The following is a 13,423-nucleotide window of genomic DNA, read 5'->3' as shown; positions in this document are numbered from 1 at the left end:
TTAATATATGGAGAAAAATCATGCACATTATATCACAACATTGTACTAACTAAAATTTACAAATGTCACTCTAAGTGCTTTGGCAAAAAAAATTATCAAAGTTGCAGCTGTTCTTACATTTCATGTAATATGAACCATTTTTCTAATTGGGGCTAATGGAATAAAACTTGTCTTGGATAGTAGCATGAAATGAGCAGTGACATATTGGCAGCTCCATTTTACACTGTGTAAATGAATCTTTTTATTGAAATCCAATGGAATTTATTTTAGGTCGTGCGTAAAATGGCTGTAGGTTTCTTCACATCCATTTGATCTTACCACAATTTTCAGCCTAGTGTTATGCAACTCTATATGCCCACCTTCCATCTCATGAGATGATGGTACACACCTAGATACTTATTTGGTAAGGTTTCCCTCCCATGGGAATATTCATAAGATCTCACAATGAATCATGTTGATTATTGCAAGTTATCAGTAACTATGTGATAGCAACTCTGTGAAGCACCGCTCAGTAGTTCCACTCTGGCGTGGCAATCTCTTCCACTTTCACTAAAGGTGAAGGTGGTGGGCTACAAAATTGCAGGATTCATTGGTCTCTTTAGTCTGGGCTCATTTCTCAACCAACTGAGTTTCTGTTTCTCTTCATCCCTTTTGATGCCTCTGTAAATAGTTTAATGCTGAAGGCAATTTTCCACTCAATATTCTGCATCTCTACTAACAGTCAAGCATATATAAAAGATATGTATTAAAATAAATTTTCATGTGACTGATGTAAGAGTAGCAGTCGAACCATTTACTCAGCCAATTCAGTGGTTCTGGAGTCACGTGAGAAAATTTCTTGCAGCTTCAAATTGCCAATTGCAACACCATACCAATTCCTGAATCCACATTTGACTTAATTTGGAATATTTTTTAAAAAAACCTTGCTGGATTAAATCCAAAACAAAGAATAAAAAAGAAACATTTTTCAGGCAAATATTTTGACACCACATTCATCATATTGAGCTGTACTGGGATTTGTGTTTGTTAAAGCAGACACTTGGCCATCATAACATTTTGTTCGGACAAAATAAGTCTCAAGTTGTATTGTAGATAATAAATTTTTACATTATTTTTCTATTGGCTTTCAAATAATTTCAAATAATAATTATCCAATTTGACATATAAACTTGGTGGGGTTCTTGTTAGCTAGAGTTGTATGGAAAATATTGGTGCATAGTCCATTATGATGGACATCAGAGCAGGAAACTTTATTTTGTTCCACATTAACTCTTCCCAGGACAATCTTCTTTCAGTTTGCAACTGGTATTGACTCCTAGATGTTGAACTACTTGCTCTTCCTTAGCATCCTGCAGCTTCCCCTAGGAAGGTCAAGTGACAATGCACGCTCTGTTCTGGCACTGAAGATACTCAGAGAAATCATAAATTGTTAAGCAAAAATCAGTTTGAGCCCGTGGAAGTAAAGTGTTTTTCCTTGTGAAATGGGAAACATTACATATTAGGCTATGGCGAAGAAAGGCCTGATAAGCTGCTTCACACTCATTCAACTATGTTTGAAATGTAGTCACTGTTGTAATGAAGGCAGTAGCCAGTTTGTGTGCAGGTAAATCACACAAACAGTGATTTGATAGTGTCCAGGTAATCTGATTTTAGTGATTTTGTGGAGTACTAAATATTAGCCAGGCTAGATGTTGGGGGCTGTGATGATATCTGTGAACTTAATACATGAAGACATCATGAAGAAAAACTGAAAAGGTGGTGCTGGCTGAGAATAAACAGCAGTTATTAAAGGAACAGGCTTGTGGAGTGATGTTTTCAGTCTGTATTTCGCTGTGGCCCACTTTTGAATATAATAATTCAGAATACAAGGGTAATCGTACAGTATTGGCATCCAAACTGTGTATGAAAGGGCCATCTCACCTGTTCACGTAGAAGTAAAATGGAGTTTGTGCAATTTTTTAAATGTAGTCAGGTTGTTACAGAAGCTGCTTTGACATGTCATATGCATGAAATTCCACCTGATACTCCAACATGGTTAGCTGCATGAAAGAATGCTATTTGCGGTCAATTCTCGCTGATGCTAATGGTGGAAATTCCCAAAGAATAAGCACCATAAAAAAGGGTTAACATGGAGTTCACACATCAGTATAAATTCCACACATAAAGGGACATGTGCTTTCAAATACATTTGTTCAGTGCAAACAATTTAATCTATGTGCAGAACTGACTTCGTGGAGGATGTTAGAAAGGAAAACGATCTCTTTAAATATTTATTTTTAAACTTGTGTTGGCAGAGAATAAAAATATGCTTTTCCATTGCTCCCCATTGAGGTCAAAATCACTCTCTGTAGTTGATGACTTTTTTAAATAGACCTTGGCCACAGCTGTCCAGCAGAGCATCTTGGCTGCTGCGAGGGCAAGGAACTTTAATGGATCCTATATTCATTCAGCAACATTATTTTGCCCAGCTGTGAGTGAGCTGAAATCTTTCAGAATTTGACAGTCATCAGCGGATATCATCTAAAAAGGATGCATTTTGGTAGCTTGAAAAAAAATGAAAAGGAGAAGAAAAAGAATTACAATTCTGTTTGTACAGTCACAAACAATTAGCAATCTGTTGAAGAGAGGCAGCTATTAAATTAAAAAGGAAGGACTATTCATATCTGTGTGGGAACTTAATCAGGCTCTCATTTCCAATGCTGATGACTCCGCAGTTGCCCGAGGTACAGTGGAAGAAAGCCCCTTTTGTGTCTTGATAATGTGGAAGTGATAAAGTTTCCTATAGCAGACATATGTGTTTACATCACAAGATGTGTTGTTTGACAAAATGCTTTGTTCTGTGTGTGTGTGTGTGTGTGTGTGTGTGGTTCCCGTCCCCCACTCTCCCACCCCCATCCCCTTCCTCTGTTTCCCTCTCTCTGTCTTCTGCAGTGTTCCATACAGGATTCTTTGCCTGGAAAGACTTTAATCAGCTGCAGAATTTTTTTTTGCCCTCTTGAAAATAGTTGCTATAGTTGATTTGAATTTGTTGCTACCCGTTCAGTGACATGCTGCACGCATACGGGCTGTCCAACAGACAGACGGTTATTAAATGCAGCACATTTTCACTATTTGGTGAGAGTCACAATATTAAACAGTATGTTGCGCAACTGCCATTCTTGAGAGCTTCACAATCCTGTAGATTGCTTTGATAGGAAGTGGGTCTCTGTGGTTCTGCACATGCAAACTTCTGATATCAAACATGTAACACTGAACAGTTGTCAAGCTAGAAGCAAATACTTATGAAAGGAGTAACGGTTGGTGTTCCAGTACTTGCACAACAACTCATCTATGCCTGCTGTCATAGTCCAAAATCCGATCTTTGTGTTCTCTGACTGGAAACAAGGGAAGGGACAAGTAGTATCCCACAGTGGTACCTGGAGCCCCTGAGACAGATAAAACTATATAAGTCAAATAAGTAATGCAAGTGAAAGGCTGGCAAAATTTACTGTGTCATATTGTAGATGTCATTGAATTAGGGAAAATGAAAGAAGGCATTGCCAAGTATAATTTGATAAATTTTGAGGAAAAAAATGGACACCCATTAGCTTTTGAACATCTTAACATTTTGCCATCGCAGTGATGATTCTCTTGAATGCATTGCTGTGAAATGAATAATTTTAATCAGCGACAAGCTTCCATTGATTAAAAGTATCATTAATTTTAGTTCTGACCTTGATCAAATTGGATTGGGCAAGTCATATTTGATTGATACTTAATCTGGAGCATTGTTACTAATGGAAGTCAACTTGATGTACTTAATACAGGGGTTGTAAGTTTGGTCATTAGTTCAAAGTAAACATCTAATTTCTCCCAAGTTTAAAAACATACTGAATTTTGAAAACGGAGTGGAAGAACATTCAGAGAATTGGACTGTGTATGTTAGAGGAAAAAATTTACACCTTTTTAGTTGCCACATCTTGCTGTCGTAGCAATTGTTTTGGAGAGGAAGGAATATTAGTGAAGTGATGGTGAGACAAAGCTGTGGTGGAGTTAGGATGGGTTTGTCACTCTCTGAGTGTAGTAGGATAATTGCACAAATTCCTCCAGGACACTGTATTTGGTCTTTGGCTACAGAAATGCTCCAAATTGTGCCAAAGTAACTGTCTTTGGAGTGGTTGGAGGTTTGTATGGTCCATGAGACCATCAGAAATTTTTTAGCCGGAATATTTTTTTCAAGAATGCATTATCTCATTGTTGTAACAGAGATAGAAGGTGTAGAAATGTCAGAAGTTTGATTGGGTCACGTAAAAATGTCAGCTTGAAGCTAAAGGTTCACTAGCCTGGAATTCTTTTGGGTGAGCATGGAGATGATGATAATTGTCTGTGGTCCTGTGACCAGGGGATATGAGTTTCAATTTGGAGACAGGTTTTACAAAATTACCCATGGCCACACATGGTCACTCTACAGATTGAGAGGTAAGTTGCAGAAGAACAAAAATGTCAAAACTTGCACATTAAAACTGGCCCAACAGTACTTTCAATTGATTACCAGGGTGCTTGAAGATAGTTCTGAGTAATTTGCAACATACCAGTCATGAACACAAGTATCCAGATGCTGTTACATCTGTTACAGCCCTTCCATCCACCCAAAAAAGGGTAAAACCTAACAGTTTCTAAACCACTGTATCAAATTATCTTGTATCACTGTATCTTTTGCTGGTTTTTGCCCCACCAAAGATCCCATGAGGCTCCTTTTAGGCAATTAAGTGCCCAAAGCTTTTGGTGCTTTTAGAGGTGACCAGCTAACATAACTGCTGTCCAGCATTTGATGTTGACCAGCCACAGGTAATGCATTTTATCATCGTTATGGTGACATTTTAACACCTGACCTGACTCAAGGATGCATAGCACACATTTTTTGAACTAGGAATGCTTTTGTGTGCCTCCACAATGTTGTCCACAATATAGACATTCAGTAATGCTATCTGCTTTTTACTGAAGGCACACATATCACGAATATTGCTGTAGGTAAGCAAAGAGAGCAGATAATAGCTTCAATCATGCTGTTATGACACCACTGTAACCATTTTAAAACTCACTACCCTAGTAATATGCTCCCTTAACTCATACAGCTGAATAGACATTCAGCAGTGGGATGGACTCCCAGTAGCATGATTAAAAAGGATAATCAAGTTACTTGCTGATTGATTTTGACTGGTTCTTGCTGCATTAGTATAAAAGTGTGCTGCTTTCTGGAGACACTTAAGCTTACTGAACTCTTTGGAGAATGTAGTGGAGGTTGGTAAAGGACTCTAACCTTGCGTCAAGAGATAATATGCAATACCATTTTCTCTAAGGTATGGATGCAACTGTATGCAGCCACCTCGGATCACAAGATAGAATGAATGAGCAGAAGTAACACGGCAGTAAAAAACTGCTGAATGAGAGGAGAACATAGCCACCTGCTGAGAATCATTGTAGTCTATGTCTATTCATGGTAGCAGGCAGCAATTCTGCAAGGAACCTCAGATGTCTCCGCTGAACTTAGGGTGTCCTGAAATTTGGCTGTAAAGCCATCGTGACAATGAACATTTATGCATTTGACTGCTTTTAGGCTCGAGCGGATGTTTTGGGTTCCATCAAGATCCAGCATCCGAACTCATTACAACCTTGGTCCAAATATGGACACAAGCTGTGTTTCAGAGATTAGGAGAAAACAACTGCTGTTGACATTAAGGCAATATTTAACTAAATATGGCTTCAAGGAGCCCTACTACAATTGAACTCAATAGAAATCATGGGAAACATCTCTAGGGGCTAGAGTTATAGTTGTGTTTGTTGAAAATCAAACATTACAATGTTAGGACATCTGTGCAGGAGTTCCTCAGGTTTGAGTCATAGACCCAACTATTTTCTGCTACTTCATCAGTGACCTTCATTTCATCATAAGGTCAGGAGTGTGCATTATTGTTCAGTACCATTTATGACTCCTCAGATACTAATGGCTTCATGCCTTCATGCAGCAAGTTTTGGACAACTGTTAGGATCCCCATGGAGACAGGCAACTTTAGAAAAAAAAATTCCAAACTTCTGGTTAATTGCTGAATCATTAATATTTCAAACTTTTTCATTTCTTAGATTTAGGCATTGCTGGCTGGGCCAGCATTTAGTGCCCATTCTTAATCGCCCAAAATGGTGGTGGTAGTGAGCTTCCTTCTTGAGCTGCTGTAGGTACACTTACAGTGCCATTAAGAAAGGAGTTCCAGGAATTTTGGCCAAGCGACAATAAAGGAATGGTAATTTGGTCCAATTCAAGATGCTGTGTGGTTTAGGAGGATCCTCCATGATTTAGAAATACCTGAGCACTATTATGATTCTCATAGCCCATTTTCAGGCCCTCTCCAATGTTTTGCCAATGGGCTAGTTAATTTATTAATAAAAAATGTTGGTTACATTACCAGTACTTGGGTATATGCAGTTCAGGTTTTGTGGTTTAGAGTCAACACAACAAAGTGAACAAGTTCAGAAATCAACTTGGACGCTCTTTTCTTTATTTATATCTGGAGTTTCACTGTCACAGTTTTGTTAGTGGAGAAAACCCAAATATTTTCTTATATTTTAACTGCCTCTCACCCCAGCTGTCATGGGAAACTAGGGCCCCTAAATTTAATAAGTTTAGAATGCATTGAAAATGGATTTCTTAAATATTTCCTGCAAAATGTTTATCATCATTAAGTGATGAAACAACGTTGAGTTTTAATTTCCTTATAAGAAAATAGTTCACGTCTACAAATTGTTCTATTATTGGGCTGGTCAAAGTTTTTGTTCAGTAAGCACAGCACATTTTTGTTTTCTTCCCTTTTTTAGTAAACCTTCCTTGCTAAATGAATTCATTTTTTTGGCAATGAGTTGCTCACTTAAAAATGAATTTATTGCACCTCCAACAAATTTATAAAGAGTTTTACTGTTTATGTCAGAGTGAGAAGAGAAAGGAAAACCAATAATGAGAACATAAAAACGAACAAGAAAAGTTAAAGCTTAGCATTATAGTTATTATGTGGAATCCCAGCTTGGTTCTCTGAATCTGTACCATACTACTAACATTGTTCATTTTTGTTTTCAAATCACTCTAAGACTTCAACTTTCCTACTTTTGTGAGTTTCTTTCCCCACAACCTTATACATTATCTGTGTTCCTCTAATTCTGGCTTCTTGCACATCCCAGATTGTCATCACTCCGCAATTGGCAGCCAATGCTCCAGCTGCCTAGGCCTTGTGTTCTGGAATTCTAGCATTTTTAACTATTGTCTTCTCAGCAACATAAAGCAAGCAGCCATACAGCTTATAAAGACCTACCTCAGTAATGTAAATATAACGCTAGATGTGTAGGATATGATTAGGATCAGCCCGTGAAGCTGTTGGTTTAATAAAGTATCAAGCTTCAATTACACAAAGTGTTAAGAATGAAAGCAGAGTATCGGCTTACATAATAAAAGGCTGCATAATCGGTTGAGGCCAAAAGAAAGCAATACCCGTGACTTTGGATGTAGCAAGTCACTGAAGGAGGTGGAAACTGGCTCGCTATCTCCTGGTTTAAATATATAGCTGCCCAGGTCCAACTGCACGTCAGTAGTCTACGGGGACCTGCTCTGTCCCCAAGGATAATACAGTCAGTAAGGCACTATCATAATAGGCCTAAGACAAAGACACTGTGGCTATTTACGTGGCTGTTAAAGCGTATCATGTGCTGATCAAGAACAATAGCCAATTGTAAGTGAAAGGCGACATTAAGAATGCATTAGGTGGCCCAGGAATATTTCTGAGTCTGCAAGTCCTGAATCTGGCTCATAGCAGTTTATATTTGTAACTTCAAAACATGAAAAGCATTTTTATTTTGAAACATGCTTTTGTGAAAAAAGCTTTTGTTCATCTGTTGAAGCCTCCCTCAGCAAACTATTAAATCAGTGTACTTCCCTTGCGATTTGATTATTTCTGTTTCCTTATCAACCTTTAAATACACAAATCCCCTCAGAATAAATACTCCCAGTAAAGCAGCTGGATGTCTGAGGGACAAACTGCAGAGTTACAGTCAAAACTGCACAGGCATTGTGTATGATAAGGGTGGCTAATGTAAATGCTGACTTCCATTACCTAGGTCATGTTTTATAAGGAGAATTTGAAGTATCATAATTGTGATATGGTTGGTATAATTAGAAAGCCATTCAAATATAAATCATAAAAAACACAACAAGCCACTGTGTATTACAATACTACTGGGAGGAAAGATCATGACTACACTTACACTTCATAAATACCAGAGGCGTAAATTTTACATTGTATAATGACAATATGCACTTTAAATACATCAAATATTTCTTTGCTTAAATATTTGCTTCACTATGTGTCCTTTCTCCATATTCTCTTTTGCAATATATTCCCCACCTTCTGAAAGGATGCTGATCCATTTCAAAGTATTGTTACATAGGTATCAAAGATCTGTCAAATGGCCATTCGTCCTCACTGAACCCTGACTGTAGCGGTCATCATGCTATTCCAGGAAGGAAGCCAATGCAGCAGGAATCATGAACAAATAATGAGGGATAAAGGGCCCTGCTGATTTGAAGGGCACTGAGGCCAGTGACATTCCAAAAGCTACCTTTATTAAAGTAGATGCGGAATGCCTCTACCTATTGTGAAAATAATGCCCCCTCGACCGTCCCCTCCTTCTTCCCCTAGTTTTCTTCACATTACTGTTGAGCCTATCAGCAGAAAATTTGAAAGAGTGATGGCTTGTGATTGGAGAAGCAGTGTGTCCAGACTCCTCACTCCCACTTATCCATGTTTTCAATGGTGAGTCCATGGGCGCCGCACAAAGGCATGGCAGGCCAGATTCTAGATTGATGTTGGGCAAACCATTTGTACAGGGTAGGCTGTTTTTATAAAGAAAAACCGATGTAGTGGAAGTTGATACATTCCTAACACAATGAGTTGACCTATTCATCTTGGGCAGGAAGTGATTGCATTCCACTCTTGATGAGCAGCTGTACCTGAATGCTGAAGGACCTTCTATTGTGTTGAAGATGCGATGTATTAATTGATGTTGTTGAGCTATTCTAAGTCTGAAGTAACTCATTGTTCAAATTCTACCTCCAAGTCAAGGAAAGGAGGAGAGATGGGAACCAAATAAAGAGAAAGTCAGGTGGTAGCGAGTATTATATAAAGGTACGATATTAGGAACAAGAAAAAAATTCAACTCCTCATTGACCTATTTATGTACTTGTTTGGGTACGTTACAAGCATTTTTGCTTCCTTGTCTCCTCGCTTCAAAGGCAAGCCCATAATGCTGAAAATGAGTCAGCTGTCACTGATAACACCTTTTGGTTCACATTAGCAGCACGGTTTGAGCTACTTAAAGCCATGTCAGGCCATGGAGGTTCATTTCACTTTTGTTACTGGAAGGAGTCCAGCGTCTGTGAAAGTAAGCAACATCAACTATGATGAGACAGATTGAAAGAATAGCTGCAATTCAACGGAGCTACACAATTCCCAATTACATGCAAATCCAATGAGCAAGGCTTTTCTGAATCACTAAGGACAGCTGTCATATAAAGAGCAAAGTTGTTTTATTTGACACAGGGTAGGAATAGAGTGATGGTTTTCTATGTAGGATATTCCTGTAAATATGATTGAAGCTGTCTGTAAGCCCATAACATAGTTTGGGGAAGCACCTCAAATGTTGAACAACAACAGAAAGGGCTGTGGATGGTGGAAATCAGAAACAAAACCAGAAATTGCTGGAAAAGCTGAGCAGATCTGGCAGTACCTATGGAGAGAAATCAGAGTTAATGTTTCATGTTGTGTAACCCTTCCTCAGAACCTGAAATGTTGAGACATAGCTGGAAACCATTTGCTTTTAATATCTTGAGTAATGGCTGATGGGATGGGTTCAAGAAGGTGGATTTGATTTTTTTTCATGGTTATTCACTTTACTCAGTGGTTAGAATGTGAAACTTGCTGCTGCATTGAAGTGAATAGTATGGATGCATTTAAGGAGAAGCTAGATAAGTAGTTGATGACGTAAGGAACAGAAGCAATGTTAATAGGTTGAAGTGAGGCCAAACTTGTGTGAACCGTGGCATAGATCTGCTCAGCCAGATACCTATCTTTGTGCTGTCAATCCTAAGTGATAGAACAGTGGCATATTCACAGAAACACCATTCCCAACATTTGAACAACAAAACCATCAAATCAAAGGAAGTCATCATTATCATTGTAGGAACATTTTTGTCATTAGTATTTCCATAGCAACAGAAATAGTATGCTAGTACATTAACACGTACAGAAACCTGAAACCCCTGAGATTCCCTCACACTGTTCAGATGACACCCTGTGCTAACTTTACCTAATCTGGCAGGCTGTGTTTGTTTTAGGTGTATGGCTTTGATTTACTCATATGATTCACATTCAGGAAGATGTCTTAGATGGTCCACAAAAAAACGACAAAGCAGATAATTTGGAACCTTGAGTGAAAGGAGAAAGTTGAGAGCCTTAGCATAAGAAACATGCAGGACTGTTGAAGAGGACGACTTTGAGAGTTGTTTTTTCAAACAGAGGCAGCAGGGTATCAAGGAGAGGTAAAGGATTCCAAAAGATAACAGCAAAGGGGCTGGACATGTGTAATCAGCATTGCTAGAGTGGGGGAATATCAGTTATTGCAAAGAGAAAGCATTTTCTATTCATGAGCACTGCCATTTCTCACCTTGAAAACAGAAAATCATTAATGGAAATAAAGCAACAATTCATGGTAAATGAGATAAGGGACATGAGGCAAACCTCAGGATGCAAATAATGCTGTCAGCGTGCAAAACTATGAGCTTGTCATGTGACTCATGGAATAACTAATTCCTTGTAACTTGTCAGCTAACTAAACAAATGTATACCTCAAAGTTAAGAATGTTACTTGTAAGCTTTTTCACAATATGTAAGGTTTAAAACTGAATGCTATCTCTCTACAATCGCTATCAATGAGGGCAAATTGTCTATCAGAGGCAGCCTGGTAGGTACCTATTGGTTCAAATAGGAACAAATTGCATTTCACTGTGATGTTAACTATATGAATGAATACTGACTCAACTTTGGTAACTTATAGGTGAGTAAAGAATGCCGATGTTCATCAGGTTTGTTTTTTCCTGTTTCAGCAACTGTATGCAGCACAGCTTGCCAGTATGCAGGTATCACCGGGTGCAAAGATCCCTTCTACTCAACAGCCTACAAATCCTGCTGGTGCTCTATCACCCACAGCTTTGAAAAATGAAAAGCAGGGGACAAGCCCTGTAGCTCATGTGAAGGTAGGTTTGCATGTCTATACTTTTATGAGTGTCTCTCTTCCAACAGAAAAACTGCCTTTTTAATTAGTGTTAATTCATTGTTAGAAAGTCAGTGTACATTCATGAATAGCACTAGCTGATCTTTCATTGCATTGTACAGAGTAACAAGTGCGATTTTTTTAGCTGCTAAGACGACATTATGTTTCACCTGATCTGTCCTCTTACACTGCTCAGTTCTTCCCCATGAGAAAGTGGTCTTACCCTGAACTCAATAAGGCCAAATGTTACAGCACTTTTTGTTGATTAGATGCCACTTTTAAATTGCAGGCTTATTCTCTAGAAAATACTTGAAATGTAATGACAACTCATGCACTGTTCATTGGCAGAAATCAGGGATATCTGTATTATATACAGAAACTGTATTAGATGCACCTATTGTTAAAGCAGTGAAATACCTCAATATTGATCAGGAATTCTTGGTGACCTTTTCTGCCATGGTGAGTTCATCACTTCTCAGTTGAACCTCTAGATGGAGTGCTGTGCAGTGTTGAAGCAAATGGAAAAGCACAGCAAAAAGTAGCATACAAATGCCTCTTTATTATCCACATGACAATGATTGTGCTTCAATATAATTTGTTGATTTGAAGCACTTTGAGAGAAGTGCTTTAATCATGTAGCAACATTGACATAGTCACTGAAAATCCAGGATAATTCCCGCCTAAATAATATTTGTATGATGCGTATATTTTTAAAAAATTCATTTTGTGGGATGTGGGCATTGCTGGCTGGCCAGCATTTATTGCCCGTCCCCAGTTGCCCTTGAGATGCCTCATCAGTAGGAAAGGAAAACAGATAAATTATTTGGAATAAACTGAACATTTAATGTAAAATATGCTATTGTGAAAAACTATGTGATTAGTGTATTTACATTGATAAGAGTGGCTTTGTGCCATTGCAATAAAATTATAAAAGCTCAGACATTAACAATTTCTTAAAGTGAATTTAAACAACAGTCTCCAAATGCAAGTACAGCCCTGAAAATAAGTAGAAAAGGATAACATTACCAAGATGATCAAAATTGAAGCACAAAAGCAAAATGTCACAGTAAATATTTCTGGTGTCAGTCAAAGGATCTTAGAGAATCTATCCCCTCATGAGTTACCAAAGAGACAGACAGAGAACAAAACCAGAACTAATGAGAGCAGAATGGACATAAATATAAACTAAATAAGACATTTGAGCATTTAATTGACTAGTTTCAGGCCTGATGGGTGGTCAAGATCCAGTTGAATTTGATGCATATCTATCCAATTCTCAGTCGACATAAGCCTATTGCAGAAAACATTTTATGATCAACAATACAACTATAAACTGACAGAGCTAGTAAAATCGCTAAAGGTAAAGTACAAGGTTGCTAAAGTCAGCATGAAAGTGTTGTTCCATGATTTCTTGAGCACAATGCAAAATAATAGTATTTAAATAATGCCCAAAAGCCTTTGGCATATTGAGATATATGATGTAATTATAACAAAAAGCATTCCACAAGGTGAACAATTACCTTTGGAAGACTTTTCTTAACATTTTTACATTGAATAATTATGAAACATATTAATATCTCTCTTGGTCAGAAAATGTAAATGAAAAGGCAAATTTGGGTTCTTCAAGTTAGTCAAAAACATGTATCTCTGGATCTTATAATTCATTGATGTGAATTACCCTGGTGGTATATGGATGCAAGCAATTTAATGTTGTAACATCATTGGTAAATGCCATGAAAAATCCAGAATATGTTATATTTCCAACTGCAATAATAGGTGTGTAATTTATATGAACATGAAGGTAGATAAGATTATTTGAAATTTGGGAGTGATTTCACCTTTTAATATCAAAAATGTTCGTCTGATATGCCATGTGATTGGTGCATGGAATGATTAAGCTCCAGTGGGAGAAAAATCCTTCATTTTTGTTTTTTACAGAAGGTCTCTATTCAATATTCAACCATGTTACAATGACCATTGTATCAAAGATCTATTTTGGGATCCATCTTGTTAATGTCCTTCTCCCCCTTCTTTTTCTTATCTAGTTTCCTAAACATATTCTTTGTGTTGAGATGAG

General features: G+C 37.8%; 1 protein-coding gene across 2 annotated transcripts in view; it reads left to right on the top strand.

The window, feature by feature from the left end:
* The window catches only part of sox6 (SRY-box transcription factor 6), a 389,285-nt gene that overhangs the window by 299,993 nt on the left and 75,869 nt on the right, over nucleotides 1-13,423 (top strand). For both annotated transcript variants that reach the window (XM_060838517.1, XM_060838516.1), the window contains exon 9: nucleotides 11,180-11,329. In XM_060838517.1, the coding sequence (XP_060694500.1) occupies nucleotides 11,180-11,329 (150 nt within the window). The remainder of the gene's footprint in view (nucleotides 1-11,179; nucleotides 11,330-13,423) is intronic.

The sequence above is a fragment of the Hemiscyllium ocellatum genome, chromosome 18 (assembly GCF_020745735.1).
Source record: "Hemiscyllium ocellatum isolate sHemOce1 chromosome 18, sHemOce1.pat.X.cur, whole genome shotgun sequence".
Lineage (NCBI taxonomy): Eukaryota > Metazoa > Chordata > Chondrichthyes > Orectolobiformes > Hemiscylliidae > Hemiscyllium > Hemiscyllium ocellatum.
The sequence above is the reverse complement of the archived record's forward strand: the minus strand, read 5'-3'. Positions and strand labels throughout refer to the sequence as shown.